We start from the raw sequence: 18,182 nt of genomic DNA, 5'->3' as shown, positions 1-18,182 counted from the left end.
ATTTTTCATTCCATTTCCTTCAGAATATTTCCTCTTCATGATTTCAGTTTGTTTTTAAAGGTCCTGATGAGAACACGGTGTTTCCATCACAGCCTTCAGAGTCTCTTTGGTGCTGCAGAGCGGTGAGGACGCCGCTGCCTTCACATTTCTTCCAGGGGTTTCAAACCGAAGCTTCAAACACATGAAGCTTCGGACATGATTAAGAAGTCTGTTTCTTTTTGTTCACATCCTGGTTCCAACCAGGGACGAGTCAGACTAAGACTCTCAGTTCCACGAGCAGAGCGCTGCTGTCATGTTGTTGTTGTTGTTGTTGTCTTCAGCCTCTTTCAGTCCATTTTAATCACCATGTGTCGTGATGAAGGCTCAGATCAGTCTGAACCTTCCTGGTTCTCCAAGATTGGATCTGAGGAAACATCCGTAAAACAATGTTGAGTTTATTTGCTGTTAAAATGCAAAGGCAGGTGTGTGTGTCTGTGTGTGTGTCTGTCTGTGTGTGTTACCTGTCAAAGTGCTGCTGATGTTGGGAGCTGACACAATCAGCACAGCGCTGTCAGATGTTATCCCAGAATGCACCACTGGTTCCTCACCAGAGGGGGAGCTCATCTCCTGAAACACAATCCCAGTTAAACAACCAGTTCGATTCTCAAACCTCCAACACGAAGGTTCTGGATCACGAACCTTCACAGTGAAGCCATCTGTCATTGGCTCCTGTGGTTCCGTGACAACGCTCTCTGAACTCTCCAGGAGACACGTGGCGTCGAGGGCCTCTTCCTGGCCCCGCCCCTCCGTCTCCACCACCAGCTGTGATTGGCAGAGAGGGTCGGAGGAGGCGGGGTCAGAGGTGACCGTCTGGATGATGACACCGTCGCTGGAGCAGAGGCCGTCCGTCTGAGGAGGGAAATAAAGAACGGGTTTATATCTGTAAATAATAAATCATATAGAGACTCAGGACCTGGGCTCAGGGGCCCGAGGACTCAGGGGCCTGAGGATTCAGGGGCCCCTGGTGGGAACTGAACATTTCCCACTGACCGACAGGCTGTGGAGGATGATGTGTTCGTGAGGCGACGGAGACGAGCCGGCCGTCAGGGTCACGGTGCCGTTACCGGACAAGCTGAGCGGGAGGCCCTGATTGGACGTGGTCTGGAGGTAGTAGGTCCCCGGGGTGCCGGTGGGCTGCAGGTGGAACGACTGAGGGGAGAGAGGAGGAGGAGGAGAACGGAGGAGTGAGGATGAAGAAGAGTCAGAGGTTAATGCACCGTCTGGTTTCTACAGAGATGAAGATCTTACCGGCAGGATCTCGAAGGTCTGCAGGGCCCCGGTGTTCAGGGTGATGGTGTCACCGTCACCGGCTGCTGCCGAGGAATCTGCACCCGAAACAGAAACAAACAAAACTCTTAATCTAATCAAACAAGTTCAGCTGATGACATCATGAAGTCTGTGAAACCATTTAAATGATGAATTGACACCAGACAGATGTTGAGGTGAGTCTCACCCAGATGTGTGATCTGCAACGGGATCTGGACGGGGATCTGCAGCCCGGCCACCGAGCCGGGGGCAGGGCCGCTCTCCTCCAATCGGGTGAGGCGGATCTGGAGCGAGGAGGAAGAGGAGGAGGAGGGGCTCCCCGGTCCGGACCCCGTCTGTTGTGACGACTCCATCACCTCCTGGAGGCCCTTCAGTAGGACTGACACACACAGACACACACAGACACACACAGACAATAATGGATCATTCTCAAAGTGTTCAAAGCGTGCATGCTTGTTTATGTGTGTGTGTGTGTGTGTGTGTGTGTGTGTGTGTGTGTGTGTGTGTGTGTGTGTGTGTGTGTGTGTGTGTGTGTGTGTGTGTGTGTGTGTGTGTGTGTGTGTGTGTGTTCACCTATGAAGGGGATGTCCTTGTGATTGGCCACTTGTCTCTTGATGCTCCACCACTTGGATCGGAGCCACTGAGGCGACCGGACGCTGCTCCACCCGCCGGCCAGATCCTCCCACTTGATTTCGTTCTCGTCCTCCACCTCCAGCTCCGATATCCTGTCACATGTGATGTCACGTTAACCGTCACGTGTGGTTTGTTCTCGTGTGAGTTCACACGTCAACACAAACAGGACGTACCTGCGCACGAGGTTCAGGTCGTCCTCCTTCGCCCACTCCGTTCCTCCGCTGTGTTTCCAGTTCAGGTAATTCAGCCACTTGGACCTGCACTGCTTCTCCGAGCGGGTTCGGACCTGATCGGCGACCGACGCCCAGGACACGCCCCCTGTGACCGCCGAGCCCGGGGTCACGCCCGCCATCTCGTACACGACCTCGGCCAGACGGCGCTCCTCCTCCTCGCTCCATTTACCTGTGTGGAAAAGATTATAAATACATAACCTGTTTCTGCAGATTCACACAGAAACTGGTGAATCAAAGCCCCCCCCCCCCCAGGTAGAGCACACCCCCACCTGTGTTGCACGTGTCCTTCATCAGGCGGCAGCGGTCTTTGACAGAAGAGGCGCTGCGACCCAGAGCCGCTCCGATGGTCGCCCAGTCGTTCCCGTGTTTCTGCCTCAAGCTGAACACGTCGAGCACACGTCAGATAAACACACAAGAACACACAAAGAACACACAAAGAAACTAACGTGTGATTCTTTAATTTCTTTGTTTAAATGTGAAAATAAACAACTCACGATTTCAGCTTCTCTATCTCATCAGGCGTGTACCTTAAAAAAAAGCATTCAAATTAAAGCTCTTATATCTTCAGGGTCAGTTTGTGTGTTTGTGTGTCTTCTGTGCCGGTCCACTCACTTGCCGACGTGGTTGCGGTTGTCGTACATCCTCAGAACTCGTCTGTAGACGGCGAACAGCGGCCGGTTCAGCCCCAACGCCACCGAGCGGTAGAAGTCCTTCCTCTCCTCTTTGGACATCTCGAAAATGATCTCGGCCGGGTCTTCGATGCCTCGGTCCTGAAACACACAAACACACACACACACACACACCAGTCAGACACACACGTACAGAACAGACAACAAAACACAGACAGGAAGTAGCGCACCTTCACGTATCGGTCGATGTTGCTCATCAGGAGGTCGATCTCCTCTTTGGACCACATGCCCTGTTTCCACTTGTGACCTGAGGAAGAGAACATGTTGAAAACTTCCTTCACAAGAAAGTTCAACTGTAGGTTTTTTAAACGATTTCTCCAAAACTGATTTAAAACTGACACGTCTTCTTTCATCAGAAGTGGAAACGAACCTTTGTTGGCCAACGTGTCTTTGTCTTCTTTGGTTGTGAACCAGGCTTGACTGACAGGGGACACCTCTGCCTTCTGATTGGACAAGAGAGAGTCATCGTCCTCCTGCAGAATCTGAACAAACAAAGACAAATCTGTCAAAACCAGGGACGTGAGGACTCTATGAAGTGAAGCCAGGGCGACTCCATTGACCCAAAGTTGACGTTAGAAGTTTCTAATCTGCAGATGAAACTTCCTCCCGTCCCAGAGAGACACAGACGCAGAAGAAGGACAGAGGTTTGAACTCTACCTGGATCTGAGCCACGCCCTCCTCCGTGAGGTCACTGTCCGCCGTGGCCGTCATCGTCACCTCGAAGCCTTCGTCGTTCTCCGAGACTGTGAAGACGAGCGAAGACAACGTGTTACAGCTGCAGAGACAAACATCTGGAGTCGACTCAGCAAAGATTGATGAGCTTAAGAATTTATTTTTCCCAATATATCATCAACAAATTTATAAATCTGCCTTAGAAGAAGTTGTTTGTCTCACTCGGTAACGTGACGACAGAAAACTGAGGTGAGTCGTCCTGCTCCTCTGTGGAGAGACGCAGCTTCTTCTCCAGGGGCTCCAGGTCCTCATCTACACACACACACACACAAGAAAATCAACACAATCTTCACTATCACATGATCACAGTGAATAAAATGGTGTGTGTGTGTATCTGTGTGTGTGTACTCACCATTGGCAGGGCAGTGCAGTATGATGCTTCCATCACTGTCCTGAGTGAGAGTGACGGACTTCACGGTTTCTAACGTTTCAGTATCTTCATCATCGTCTGCAGCCGAACTCATCCTGCAGCTGCTCACAGGTAAAACACACACACACACACACACACAGGTAAAACACACACACACAGTTTAAACTCACACACACTCCCTGTCACAGTCTCAGGTTTGTGTTGTTGCTGTCACAGCGCGTCATAAACACCTGAACATTTCATTGTCGAAGAAGAATCGTTGAGTAGGTAACTTTCTATCTCATCAATTTATCAACTCATAGTTTCAGCTCCACTCTGTGAATCATATTTATACATTAACAGACCAAAGTGTTTACATGTGAAATACACAAACTGTACATCAGTAATGCTTATATAGAAATTATGGGATATTTTATCATAGATAATTATCAAGATTATTGTGTTAACTGTGATTAAGGCTACAAATACAGATTATCAAAAACTGTCTATTTAATATAGTTATATATATATATGCATGTCAAGCCTTAATATAATTTCTTATGATACATCACTGAATCATGAATCATCACTCTGAAATATCAAGATGACTGTGAAGATGTTTATTTTCCCACTTATACAAAATACACATGATCATATTTTATTGAACATCAGTGGACAAGAAGAAAAACCTTTTGGAGAACTTAACATCTGTTGATTTAAATTAATTTACATTTTGTCAGTTTATACTTTAAACTTGTCCAAACTTTTTCACACTACTTGTGATGAGAAGATGATAATAAAGTTTGTTGTGCTTGTTGGACAATTTGAGTAAAACTGGACGAGTTCTAATAGGTGTCAACACAAGTGGATATTAGTTGTGTGTTTGTTGTTTGGCATCAACTACACTAAGAATATGAAGGTAAGAACCTAAAAAGGAAACATGGACATGAAATGAAAAGAGCTTGTGATGAATCATCAGTTGATTTGATTAAAACACTTTAACGTGATTCAAACAAAACCATGACTCATCATAACTGATCAGGAATAAACAGGCTTGTGTTCCAGTGTTTGCTTCAGATCAAATCACCTTCATATGAATCAAATCACTTTTGATAGGATCTTTATCTTGTTTCGGACTTTCACACACACAACTGGAATCCACTTGAATTCAAACGTGTTCCATTAAAAGTGGTTCAGTCTGAAGATTGTGTCATAAAACACACGTTTAATAGAATCACGTGTAAACATCTGAACAATCAGGAGCATGAAGAAGTTCGTGAAACGAGATCCTGTCTCTTCTCCACGTGATGAATGAAGACAGGTGAAGACACTGGTTCCTCTCCTGTGGAACCACGTTTTAAATCGGCTCCATCACATCCCAGTGCTGCTCCGTGTTCGATTCCCCTCTTGTTGTTAAATAGACCCAGTTTGTGAACCTGGTTTGGTTCGAGCCCCATGTTTGTGTGTGAGCAGCTTGGACTCACACATTAAGTGTGTGTTTGTGATTTACGGTTCTTCCTTTAAACCTCTATCACTCAGTGGGAATCGAACCGCGCGTGTTTTCGTGTTCAATCGAGTTGGACGCAGACAAACAGACGCCGGGAGCCGATGCTAGCTGTTAGCATGCAGCTAGCTGCGCCGCTAAATGAAGAAAACTCTCCGGCGCCATGTTTCACTCGAGCCGCTGGAGCTTGTCTCGTGCGTTGCGGGGTTCTCACGCACTGCTGCCGAGGTCCGGCTGGGTTTTAGCGGCGGGTTCTCCGCACGCGGAGCTTCCGCCGCCGCCTCCACCAAACACAAGCGGAATTTAACTTTAGATCGTGCTACTTACTTCCTGTTTTGGGTCCGGGGACTTGGGTGATGAACAAAGTACCAGGATGGAGGCTGAGCGGCCCAGGGCCCGAGCGGGCTGCCAGGTCCGGGCCACATCCGCGAACTGCTGCTGCTGCTTCTGTCCACACGCTCGATATCCATACTCACACCAGGGATCTGAACCTACAGCAGTATTTATTAAAGAAAACAGATTCACTAATAGACGCTCCATATAAAGATATTTCCATCATGTTTCAAACTGTTTCCTCGAATCAATAAGAAAATCCAACGATATTCTATTATAGCAAAGATATGTTCTAATGTAAGAAGCTGGAACCTGAAGATTCTGACTTTTCGACTTTGTTTCTATTTATTTTCATGTAAATTATGCATATGACACATCAAATGTTGTTAGAATCTATTCATACATTTGTTTAATGCACTTTATTTCAGTTGTTTATACAGTTTAGGATCTGCACGTTTCCTTTCTTAATTTGTATAAAACATGTCCAGCTTGCTTTTCAAATTTCAATTTGATTTATTATATATTTTTCATACAGCACAATTTAAAACTGAGAAGACGAGGATGTGGTTGAATTCGTAATTATTCGTCTTTATTGTACCATCACTTTTTACTATAGTTCATTTTCATTTGATCCTTTTGTGAAGAAAAAAGGGATAAATCAAATAATAGCTGCTTATTCTGTTTTGCGTGAAAGAGTCCAACCTGGCAACCAGTCTGTCCGCTCCTACAATCCGTCCGGATAATAATGTTTTATATTTAAGTATTAATTTATTTTAAATAACTAAAATACTGAAAGTTTGACCTCTTAAATTCAAGTTTAAATTTTATAAGTTAAATTGATTCAAACGCAAAAAAAAACATTTAGCTCAACAACGCCTAGTTTTCTTAAAGACAACATTGGTTCCTCTGTTTCTTCCCCCCGGACCCTTTTCAGTGACGGACGGAACATTGAAGCTGCTAAAATCCAAACATCTGCAACGTTCGTGAGAAGCTCCTGAGGAACATGGAGGAGAAACCGACCCGAGTGTGAGTCCCCGGCGTGGAACTGGACTTCACCAGGAGTTCTGCTGGTCCCAGTGCATCTGTGCTCAGTGACTGGGTTCCTGCTGGTGTTGTTCGTGTTGTGTTGATGTGAAATGTGCATTAAACCATGTGTGTGTGTTTGTGTGTTTGCAGTTTGGCGTGTGGAGACGTGGGGGGGCAGCTGAACGCAGTGTTCAGTCGCGTGCAGAGCATCCAGAAGAAGGCGGGGCAGTTCGATGTGAGAGTTTTATTCTGAAACGTCTCGATGTTCACAGACTGATGTTGATGATCTATTCTCTTGTATTTTATTGTGAAGTCGTGCAGGCTGCCTCATGCTTTTACTTTTATGATTAACTTCATGAAATATGTGAACTTTATTTTTACCCCTTGAGCCTCAGACGTTTCTACTTTTAAAGAATTTTACAGGTTCAGATGTTCCTGTACAAAAGAAAGTTTAATGATTTTCAGTAACACAACAGCTACACAACAGTTTGTACACTAAGTGCTCAAACCGTTAATTAACCAATTACTCGACTGACTCATATTTACGACATTTTTCATTCAAAAATCAAACTTGTGTTAATTTTCAGCTTTTAATCTTCATTTATTTTTGAATGACCTGGAAGTGTCACTTCTCTCTATTTCCTGGAATTAAATAAACAAACGAATCAACCAATGAATCAACACGATATCTGCAGGTTGATGAAAAGTAATAGTAAAACTGATTATTCAAATAATAACACATTCTGAATTTTGTTTCCCAACAGCTCTTGTTGTGCGTCGGTGAGTTTTTCGGGACGACACCAGAGGCCGAGGCCGAGTGGCAGCTTTACAAAACCGGAGCCAAGAAAGGTACAAACATCTGGAAGGAACAGCTGGTTCACCACTGACAGGTTCTACTGACAGTCTGTCAACACTGTGAAGTGTGGCCACATGGGGGCGCTGCTAGATTATGCATGTCTTCTGTCAGAGGCATTAATAATGAGTCTCTGTTGACCTGTGATTGATTCATGAGCCTGATCATCACTGGAAAACAGTTATTGATTTAGTTTATTGGTGAAATATGTGTTTCAGTGAGATATCATTTTCTATTTAAACTGTGGAGAAAGTCAATTTAAAAACATTTTATAATAAAATACGATTATTTAATGTTATTTGTATTTATTAAAGGTTATGTTGAGGTACCATGCAGCCTGAGTCATGTGACCATAGTGTTAAATACATGCAAAAATAAAGTAAACACAAATAAAAGTACATTCCAGCTTCTCTGTCACATGTAAAGTGAAACAGTTGAAAACAGGCTGATACAGTTTGGACTCCTCTCTCTCTCTTCGCCCTCAGCTCCGATCCACACCTACGTCCTGGGAGCAGCGAGTCAGGAGACGGCCAAGAAGTTCCCGGGCGCTGACGGCTGTGAGCTGGCTGAGAACATCACGTATCTGGGTGAGAGTCTGTGCACCTGACGGAAACATCAAAGGGACATTTCAGTGTAGTTTACATGAATGTGGCTGTTGTAGAGATTTTAAAATCAGTCACAGTCAGAAACACGTCATCTATATTTCGATCATTTACATCTTTTCTTTCTATCTTTCTCTGTCAGATTTTCCAAATAAGATTCAATAATCAATCAAAAACCACTTCGATCAAACTCCTGATCATTCATTTAAAACCTTAAAGAAATAATAAGACAGTTTTTAGTTTTCTGCCAAAACTGGGATGTTTCGATTTGTCTATTTAAAGTTTGTGTGTTGAAACCTCATGCATCACGTGTGTCTCAGGGCGCCGTGGCGTGTTCACCGGCGTGTCCGGACTGCAGATCGCCTACGTCAGCGGTCGGGAGGCCCCCCAGGAACCGGCCCCGGCTCACTGCTACACCGCCAAAGACCTGACGGCGCTCGTGGCTCCGCTGACCAGCAGCTCCAAGTTCAGAGGCGTCGACATCCTGCTGACGTCTCAGTGGCCGCGAGGGGTGTGGCACTACGCTAACAACCCGGTAACCAGCTGTTCAGTTTACTGATCTCTGATTGGACGAAAGCTGCTTCTAAGGGATTTGATCAAAGTTGACTTTTCTAGAATCAAGAGTCTTAAACCTACTTTTATTTATTTCTTTACACGTCTACTTTGTGTGATTGTCATCTGCAGAGGAAGATGTGTGAAGTGCCTGAAAGTTCCAGAGCAGCTGTGAAGATGAACCTGGTCTTGTCTTGTTCAAAGTTCAAAGTTTTTGTTGTTTTTGTGCGTCTCTGTTGCAGGAAGTGAACACAAAGTTCTGTGGAAGCAGCTCCGTCGCCAACCTCGCAGACAAGCTGAAGCCGCGGTACCACTTTGCTGCACTAGAGGGCGCTCACTACGAGAGACTCCCCTACAGGTAAACTGGACTAACATCAAACACAATGTTTATTTAGCTCCTCAGGGTTTTAATTCATTGTCTGGAGAACATTTCAACATTTAATCGGATATTGACAATAAACCTGAAATCTCAGTGATGGACACGTCCTGACTGATCGTCCTGTGTGTGTCTGTGTCGCACTGTGTGTGTCTGTGTCGCACTGTGTGTGTCTGTGTAACACTGTGTGTGTGTGTGTCCTCAGGAATCACCTCATTCTCCAGGAGAACGCTCAGCACGTCAGCCGCTTCATCGCCCTTGCAACCGTCAACAACCCTGCCAAAAAGAAGGTGTGTGTTAAATACAGTAATATCAGCTTTTGTTCTTGTTGCACCATTAATATGTGTGTGTGTCAGACTTTAAAACTGTGTGTGGGTTTGTGTCTGTGTGTGTCTTCAGTATCTTTACGCCTTCAACATCGTCCCCATGAAGAGCATGGATCCCACAGAGATGGTGAAGCAGCCTCAGGACGTGACAGAGAACCCGTACAGACGTGTCTCCAAAGACAAGACGGAGACGTTGAAGACGGGCTTCAGCGTCGCAGAGGAGGAGGTACAGTGTGTGTCTGTGTGTGTTTGTGTGGACATGTTGTACGCAGCCAAAATAAGAGACGGGCCTCGCACAATAAAGCAGCTCTTTGACGTGTTCATATTAAACCTACAGTCTATTCTTCTCTTTTCTGGATGTCATTTTATTTTGAAAAACTCAACCCTGTGTCTGTACTTCCTGTCGTGTGTCCAGGAGCCGGCCCCCCAGTTCTTCTTTGACCTGAGCAAGAGCCAGGGGGGGGGTCATCGGGGGCGGGGCAGGAAGCGACATCTGGACGGAGACGGACGAGGACGAGAGCGGCAGCACGATGGAGACGGACACCAACAGCCACGAAGACACCGTGAGTCCAACCGGCTGGAAACAGGAAGAGACACCCGGCTCCTCCAGAGACCTTCATGTCTTCTTCTTGTGTTTGTCGTGTGCAGCTCAGCCCACTGGTCCCTGCTGGTTCTGTCTGGCCAGTCCTCAGGTGGAGAAACATCTGGTCATCAGCATCGGGTCACATGTGAGAAAACAGACACACAAACACATCCACATCCACACAGAACGCTGTTGTGTAGCTTCTAGGTTAATAAGTTCTACACTTTGTAACTTAACTTAGTTTGTTTCAGTGCGTTTCCAGTATTTTGTGTCTACATAAAGGAGTGATTGTGTTTGCAGTGTTACTTGGCTCTGGCCAAAGGCGGCCTGACCCCCCACCACGTGCTGATCCTGCCCATCGGCCACTACCAGTCTGTGGTGGAGCTGAGCTCTGAGGTGGTGGAGGAGATGGAGAAGTACAAGTCGGCCCTGACGAGTTTCTACAAGAGCAAAGGAGAGCGTTGTGTTGTGTTCGAGAGGAACTACCGGAGCCAGCACCTGCAGCTGCAGGTAGGACACACAACAACAACACCACAACAACACCACAACACCAAATCCAACTGTTGATGTTTACACGTCTTCAAGTTGCAGAGCTCAGTTAAGACACAAACTGATGATAAACAGACACACAACGACCACAAAGAGATGTCAAACAACATTAAAGAGACACAAAATGACTGAAGAGAGAAGTTAAATGACCAGAGATGAAAGAACAACAATCACGGGCAAAACGACAACCAAGAGACACACAACGACCACAAAGGGATTGAAAACAGTGATAAATGGACAAAACAATTAAAGAAAGAAGTAAAATGACAACAGATAGATGCAAGGAAACAGACACACAAAGCTAAATATCTACACACGGACAGATAACGACCACAAAGATGCAAAAATGAAATCAGAAGCACACAACAAAGATGTAAAACAACAACTAAGAGGCACAAAATGATTGAAAACAGAAGTAAGACAACAGACCTTAACCCTAACAAGGATGATAAAGAGACACAAAACACACAATGTGACCCTGACATGTTGTGTTGTTGTGGGTCAGGTGGTCCCGGTGCCGTTGGACCGCTGCACCACCGACGACATCAAGGACGCGTTCACGGTCCAGGCTCAGGAGCAGCAGATGGAGCTGATGGAGATTCCTCAACACACCGAACTCAAACAGGTACACAAGTGAACACACAACTACACAACGTGCACATCCTGCAGCGTGTGTGTGAGTCTGTGTGTGTGTGTGTGTAGATTGCTCCCCCAGGGACGCCGTACTTCTACGTGGAGTTCGACTCGGGGGAGAAACTCTTCTATCGCATCAGGAAAAACTTTCCTCTGCAGTTTGGAAGGTAAACAATCACACAACAATGATTCAGACATAAATTTAAATTATAATTCATACAAACTACTACACAACGTGTCCCTGTCTGAACACAGGGAGGTTCTGGCGAGCGAGGCGCTGCTGAACATCCCGACCCGAGCCGACTGGAAGGAGTGTAAACAGAGTCGAGAGGAGGAGGAGGCGAGCTGCCAGCGGCTGAGAGACGACTTCAAACCGTACGACTTCGCCTGGGAGGACTAACACACACACACACAAACACACAAAGTGCTGTTTGAACTTCTCATCGTCCCCCAGATGTCAAACTGTGGTTTTGAGTTTGTTTTAAACCAGAGATTCTTTTTTTAATGATCATGTTGGACGGATGCTGCCGGTGCAGCGACAAAGGAATTATGAGTTTTATGAGTAAGATCACAAAAATCTGTTTGTTTTTTCAGATGCAACAAATGACTTAAGGGAACTTATTTTCAGTCTCTTGTTTATGGAAGTGAAGAAGATTTGAGTTAGGGACTAAACACAAAACCTCACTGTTGGAACACAATTTGTTTTTATGTATTTCTTATTGAAAAAGTGAATCCACCGAGTTTCTCAGTTTCTGAAACTCAGTGAATTAAACTGTCGAAACAGTTCCAACAATAAAAGTTAAACTTTTCTACGACTTCAGTGTTTTTAACTCAGTCTGGTGAAACTGGTTTTTAAATGGATTTCTTGTATTTTGTAAATGAGCGTCAATCATTAAACTCTTATTTTGAGCTTGTTGCTTCGTGTTGGTCATTTTCATCTCGAGGTTCAGATCACATTCCCTCTCCAGCTGATTCCCTCAGATTCATCCGTCTCTGCTAATTCTGATTTGATATTTGCATAATCATTTTTCTTTACCAGTCTGAGAAGTTTGTAAAGTTCCAGGATTTAAACCGTTTGTTCTGATCCTGTGACTCATCGTCTCTTCAGTCTGAACTTTACACAACAACAAAAAACATATGACTCAGTTTAACACATTAATTCATTTATTTGGCATCGTATATATTTAAACTGCATCAGTAACAGGTTATAAAACTCCTCAGTTCTTTAATTAAAAAAATAAATCCAAGCTTCAAACGTGCAACTTCAAAATAAAACACCAGTCACATTCTGTTAGCTGCAAAACAAAAGAGCCGAGCTCGTCACAAAGTTCAGAGTCGGATCTCTTCTCCTTCCTGTCAATGTTTCTGGATATTACATTTATCAAATAGAATTAAAAACGCATCTTTTTACTTTGGATACAGATATAATCTAAAAATCAAAGTTGCTCGGGCTCCGCACGGTCACAGCTGGTCATCCTGTTCGGACCCGGCAGGAAACTAACTTTATCATCATATTAAACTGAGTGTGAAGCATCAGCGGGGGGGGGGGGGGGGGGGGGTTGGGGTTCCTCACACGAAGTCTCTGGATTGCTTGATGGCGCAGCAGAGCATCATGCTGAAGATCATCCCGAAGATCTGAAGAGAGACAGGAGGAGCATCGAGTCCAAGTGTCACCAGGAAACTTACACAACGGTTTAATATTGTCATGAAAAGATGAAATGATTCACACGAGACCTAATATCACAGAACGTCTTCCACAGACTCACCATGATGACTCCGATGCCGATGCCGACTCCACCGAGGATGTGCAGCTTGGTGTTGAACATCTCGTCGATGGCGTTCGGGCAACTCTGACGAGGAGCAGAGAAACGACAGAGTTCAGAGCAACAGGGAATCAAACCAGCGACAAGTCGGATAAGACCCAGAACATCTGGAATCCATCTTGTGGCGTGGACGTGCTCGACCAATCAAGAGTAAGTCTTGTTTGTATGACTTCATTGAATAATTAAAACCAAACTTAGTGTGATAACGAACTAAAGAAGGACAGAAACCATCTTTGACAAACGTCCACTTTGATTTTTTTATTGACCCTTCATACATTTCTCTCCTTGTGGGAAATAAAATCATGAAGTTATAATAACTCCCGACAGTAAAAGAGCAACAATAACCAGTTTACCGTGACGAGCAGGGCCTCCTTGTCGGGGCAGGTGTCTTTGGCCGCAGTGATCACCGTCCCAGTCGGACCACAGCAGTTCAACTGGGACAAGGACACAAGGGGAAACACTTCAGGTCACATGATGCTCTCTGATACAGAGCCCAGTCAGCAGAGAGGTCAGATGTTAAGTTGTGTTGAGGTTTGTTCTCACTCCGAAGTGGATGAGCCGCAGCGTCTCCTTCAGAGCTTCCTGTTTGGTTTGGACGTAGTTGGAATAAGTCTGTTTGTAAAACTCTGTGACGTCCTCCACCACCTGAAACACGAAGGAAACCAGTAACACCAATGGTTTAAAACCACAGACTCACCAGCAACAATGAGATAACTACATCTGTGTGTGTGTGTGTGAGTGTGTGTGTACCCGGTCTTTGTTGGAGAGGCCCCAGGTCCCAGCAGCCACCTCAATGGCGAAGATGAGGAGCAGGAAGAGGAAGAACTGAAGAAGAAAAACAAGAGGTTCTGAAGCTTTTCTGAAATCAAAGCTTGTAAATGACGAACAGAAGCCGATTGTCCCGATGGAGTCGGCTCGCTCCCTCGGACACAGACCAGTGACTCACCAGTCCCAGCATGCACGGCGACTCCTTGATGGCGCCGCAGCATCCCAGGAAGCCGACGACCATCATCAGAGCCCCCGCGGCGATCAGGATGTACACACCTGCAGCATCAGCAACGTTTCATCAACAACAACAACAACAACATCCATATATGACAGATCATAATTGATATGTGACAGAACTTGAATGTGAACACGAGACAACTGGGGAGAAAAGTGATTTAAAGTCGTCAACAACGATCCCACGTTGTCACTGTGGCTTCATGAGCGTGAATCATAAACACAACACGAACAATAACCACAGAGCTGATGTCACGAGGACACAGCCACACCACCCAAAGAAAAGCCTCCTCCACTGTTCTCAGAGCTGTTATTAAGATGTTTGTCATTTCAGACCATTGTCGCCTCGCTGCCCACTTCACTGCTCCGTGTGATGGAGGAGCACAAAGAGAGAGGAGGGAGCCGCTCTGTCTTTCTGAGACAAAGACGTCCCTGTCCTGCACAGAAGAAAGACGTCAGTGTGTGTGTGTGTGTGTGTGTGGACGAGCTCAGTGGCCTCAGTCAACCTCTGTCCAGTCGAAACCCCCCCCCCCCCCCCATCATCATCACGAGGTGACATCCAGGGAGCCACATTTAAAATAGGATGGAGAACATCTGCTGCTGTTTGGAAACTTCCCATCGTCCTTCACGTCTTGTCCTGAGAGACGTGTCATCCACGGCCACTAGGTGGCGCTCAAGAAACAGCCTCTCTGATCAAACAGGCTTATTGTCACTGGAACTCCATGCGTGGTCGTGTTCCTCCACATCATCACAGACTCACACTTGACCTCTGACCACTCAGATCTAAATCAGTAAATTTATGGACTCAATAAATCAAGATGGATCTGGTTCAGTTCTCAACAAGGTGCAAAATGCTTCAATAAAACTTTTCCTCAGTTCTTCCTGTAAAGAATCAAACCTTTCAACCACAAACTGTAACAGCTTCATAAAGCTCAGACCTGAGAGGTGTCAGAGCAGCACTTCCTGTCGACTGCCCTTTACACACCATGTCTAGATCCGCGGTTTGAAAGCTGCTCTACAACCCAGAGCAGCGAGGGCTCAGCTGCAGCAGGGCTTCATTTACCCTTCAAACATGTATCACTAAGAAAAATAAGTTGGCTTTGTAACCAGAACTCACCAGTGAAGAAGACGGTGGGCGAGTCCTCTCCTTCAAACAGTCCTGCCGTCCTGGAGTCGAACCGCAGCCACAGACCCACGGCCAGGACTCCAGAACCTGCCAACTACAGCAGAACAGACACAGGGTCACTGACACAGGAGGAGCAACCTGGGGAAGTTAAATAATATCCTGTGTTCAGACAGTTACAAATCAGGGAAAGATCCACAGTCGTCATTATGCTCAAAAGAAAACTTTATCTTGGACGACCTCTGAATTGTTCGTATTCCTGTATAGAGAAGACAAAAAAACAACCTTGACCTTTGACCTCGAATCATTTCCTTTGAGCCAAATTAAAACTTTGCACCAGGTTTCCTTCACTGAGGCAGAAAACTCAAAGTTAAGAAGTGAATGTTCGTTTTGCAGCTTCTGTCAAAGCAGAGAAAATACACAAATAAAATAAATACACCGTTACTATGCTACCGTCACAATGTTGCTCTAGAAAACGAAATGAAATGTTTTCATGGATCCGTTATGTAAACATTTTGCCTTGTAGTTACAGGACGCTGAGCCCCCCCCCTCAGTATTTGTATTTATTCATCCTCTGGTGCCAACAGAAGACAAAGAGGACGACTGAGTGGAGGACGATGACGATGCAGTGAAACACTCTCAGGAGACTTGTGTGTTTGTGCAGAGGAAAACACTCCCCCCCCCCCCCCCCAACAACACTCATTAACCTCAGACTCTACAGAACCATTAGCTGCTGGACCACCACACACGAATCATCTGAGGAGGTTCTGCAGCTTCTCACGGTCCCACACACACAGAGGATCTTTGATTGAAATGAGACTTTAGGTTTGAGAAGCAGGAGCTGAGAGCGTGGACCTCACGGAGTCTGAGGTTCAGAACGAGGTGTTTGTGGTGTTTGTGTGATCGTCACTGAGGCTCCAGACACACAAACAGTCATTAGAGCACAAGCTGCTGTAAACAGGTGAGAGCAGTAATAACACAGGACTCAACAAATCACTCAGGTCATCAAATCTGCTCCTGTGAGGGAAACGTGTCTCAAGGTTTCTGATCAGTTTCCATCAAGCAACTTTTCACTTGAGGAAGTAAAAAATAACATTTTTATTTTATGTGAACATTTCTAAACATGCAAAGTTTGTCTTTTGACTTCAGGCTGAAAATAAGAACATGTGTGTTTAATTTGTTCTGAGTCTGGATCTGATGTCACTTCCTGTGGAGTCGCTGCAGCTCAACAGGTGATTTCACTCTAATCATGATTCATCAGAGAATCTCACGTGTTTATCAGCTTCTGTTTGGAACGAAAATTAAACTTCAAGTCAGAGTTTGAATGTTTACTTCAGTTAATGTTGAAGTTTTATCTAAATCATGTTTTTTCACGAGTTAATTAAAGTCAGAGCAGAAGTTCTGCCTCAGACTCAGAGCGAAGGATTCACGTTTAAAAACTCATTTTCAAATCACAGCTTTCTCCTCATCTCCTCTGCTCTGCTCCTCATGTGTGCTCCTCATGTGTGCTCCTCATGCCACCTCCTCTGCTCCTCATGCCACCTCCTCAGCGTCAGGTCAGTGAGGTGAGTACGTACCCAGAAGAGAAGGTTGAAGGCGAACAGCAGGTACTTGATGCACTGAAGTCCTCCCATGACTCTGAGCTCAGGATCCAACACAAACAAACTGTCCTCTGAGTGACACGCTACACAACCAGCGGCTTTTTGTGTGTGAGCCACACCTCACCTGGTAATGTGAGCAGGTGAGGGGGGGAGGGGTGGAGGGAACAGCTGGAGGGAGGAGGAACAGGAGGAAGAGGAAGAGGAGCCTTCTCAGAGTAACAACCTACTGATTGAGACGATGAGCTGCAGCTGAAAGTGATTAAACTCTAACTGATCGGTTTATTAAACTGTAAAACTGTTCATCAAAATATGAATCAGACTCATGATTCATTTATTTATCAGATGATCAATGAACATATTTATCAATATGTTTATAGCATTATTTAATAACCTGATTATCAAATAAATAATCAAACTAAGAGAAATCACAGGATCAGAATCGTTTGTTTCATTCCTTCATATTTGTCTCTGAGCTACTGAAGACTCATCTCTCTCCCTCCATCCCTCCATCCATCTATCATCCCTCTGTTCATCCATCCCTCTCGACCTCCATCCCTCCATCCATCTATCCATCCCTCTCTTCCTCCATCCCTCCATCCATCCCTCCATACCTCCATCATCCCTCTCGACCTCCATCCCTCCATCCATCTATCATCCCTCTGTTCATCCATCCCTCTCGACCTCCATCCCTCCATTTATCTATCCATCCCTCTCTTCCTCCATCCCTCCATCCATCCCTCCAAACCTCTATCATCCCTCTCTTCCTCCATCCAATCCATCCATCCCCTCCATCCCTCTCTACCTCCCTCTCTTCCTCCCTTCATCCCTCTCCTACTCCCTCCCCCCTCTCTCTCTCCCTCCCTCCCTCCTCTTTTCCTCCCTCCCTCTCTTCCTCCCTCATCCCTCTCTTCCTTCCTCCCTCCCTCCCTCCCTCTCCCCTGTCTCCCTCCCTCTCTTCCTTCATCCATCCCTCTCTTCCTCCCTCGCTTCCTCCCTTCATCCCTCTCCTACCCCCTCCCTCTCTCTCTCCCCTCCCTCCCTCCCTCTCTTTCTTCCCTTCCTCCCTCCATCCACCCCTTCCTCCCTCCATCCACCCCTCTCTCCTCCCTCATCCCTCCCTCCCTCTCTTCCTCCCTCCATCCCAGTCCACATCCAGACTCTTGGAAATCATTTAAAACCAGGAGGAGGAGAGGAGCTGGAGACTGAGGAGAATATTTCAGGAGAAACTATAAAAAATGATAATAAAAATTAAAACTTAATGAAAAAGAATAACGAAGCAGGAGGAAGACAAAACAATTTGAGCTGAGTACCGCCCCCTGTTGGTGGTTGTCTGAATCTGACAGAGTCAGTGCAAC

General features: G+C 45.7%; 3 protein-coding genes across 3 annotated transcripts in view; 1 reads left to right on the top strand and 2 right to left on the bottom strand.

Moving 5' to 3' along the window:
• Positions 1-137: 137 nt before the first annotated feature.
• Positions 138-5,857, bottom strand: dmtf1 (cyclin D binding myb-like transcription factor 1). Its single transcript, XM_053415349.1, has 17 exons — positions 5,773-5,857; positions 3,945-4,063; positions 3,755-3,844; positions 3,518-3,603; positions 3,231-3,342; positions 3,031-3,107; positions 2,784-2,941; positions 2,666-2,698; positions 2,441-2,550; positions 2,112-2,340; positions 1,879-2,030; positions 1,493-1,684; positions 1,288-1,364; positions 1,030-1,188; positions 679-888; positions 501-606; positions 138-403 (listed from the first exon to the last, which is right to left on the bottom strand). Exons 2-17 carry the CDS (start codon positions 4,054-4,056, stop codon positions 369-371), a joined length of 1,938 nt encoding a protein of 645 aa, XP_053271324.1. The 5' UTR covers positions 4,057-4,063; positions 5,773-5,857; the 3' UTR covers positions 138-368.
• An 817-nt stretch (positions 5,858-6,674) lies between these two features.
• On the top strand, positions 6,675-12,187 carry cwf19l1 (CWF19 like cell cycle control factor 1). Its single transcript, XM_053415340.1, has 14 exons — positions 6,675-6,804; positions 6,955-7,039; positions 7,569-7,653; positions 8,143-8,244; positions 8,580-8,794; positions 9,054-9,169; positions 9,393-9,477; positions 9,587-9,739; positions 9,929-10,076; positions 10,162-10,241; positions 10,397-10,606; positions 11,151-11,270; positions 11,348-11,445; positions 11,534-12,187. Exons 1-14 carry the CDS (start codon positions 6,782-6,784, stop codon positions 11,676-11,678), a joined length of 1,665 nt encoding a protein of 554 aa, XP_053271315.1. The 5' UTR covers positions 6,675-6,781; the 3' UTR covers positions 11,679-12,187.
• Positions 12,188-12,816: 629 nt separating this feature from the next.
• Positions 12,817-18,182, bottom strand: part of LOC128428730 (CD9 antigen) — a gene marked incomplete in the record, with an annotated part of 5,793 nt that continues 427 nt past the window's right edge. The window contains 7 exon segments of the mRNA XM_053414964.1: positions 12,817-12,913; positions 13,045-13,128; positions 13,455-13,535; positions 13,645-13,746; positions 13,852-13,926; positions 14,048-14,145; positions 15,221-15,323. Coding sequence (XP_053270939.1) covers positions 12,848-12,913; positions 13,045-13,128; positions 13,455-13,535; positions 13,645-13,746; positions 13,852-13,926; positions 14,048-14,145; positions 15,221-15,323 — 609 coding nt within the window.

Source organism: Pleuronectes platessa, chromosome 22 (assembly GCF_947347685.1).
Source record: "Pleuronectes platessa chromosome 22, fPlePla1.1, whole genome shotgun sequence".
Lineage (NCBI taxonomy): Eukaryota > Metazoa > Chordata > Actinopteri > Pleuronectiformes > Pleuronectidae > Pleuronectes > Pleuronectes platessa.
Note: the sequence above shows the minus strand (reverse complement) of the source record. Positions and strands in the feature narration are given on the sequence as shown.

Excerpts from the sequence above, each read along its gene's own strand:
- dmtf1 (XM_053415349.1), bottom strand. The coding sequence starts at position 4,056 with ATGAGTTCGGCTGCAGACGATGATGAAGATACTGAAACGTTAGAAACC. Across the intron at positions 1,685-1,878 it reads CAAGGACATCCCCTTCATAG|TCCTACTGAAGGGCCTCCAG; the intron begins GTGAACACACAC and ends TGTGTGTGTCAG. Across the intron at positions 404-500 it reads CATCAGCAGCACTTTGACAG|ATCCAATCTTGGAGAACCAG; the intron begins GTAACACACACA and ends ATGTTTCCTCAG.
- cwf19l1 (XM_053415340.1), top strand. The coding sequence starts at position 6,782 with ATGGAGGAGAAACCGACCCGAGT. Across the intron at positions 9,478-9,586 it reads ACAACCCTGCCAAAAAGAAG|TATCTTTACGCCTTCAACAT; the intron begins GTGTGTGTTAAA and ends GTGTGTCTTCAG. Across the intron at positions 10,607-11,150 it reads GCCAGCACCTGCAGCTGCAG|GTGGTCCCGGTGCCGTTGGA; the intron begins GTAGGACACACA and ends GTTGTGGGTCAG.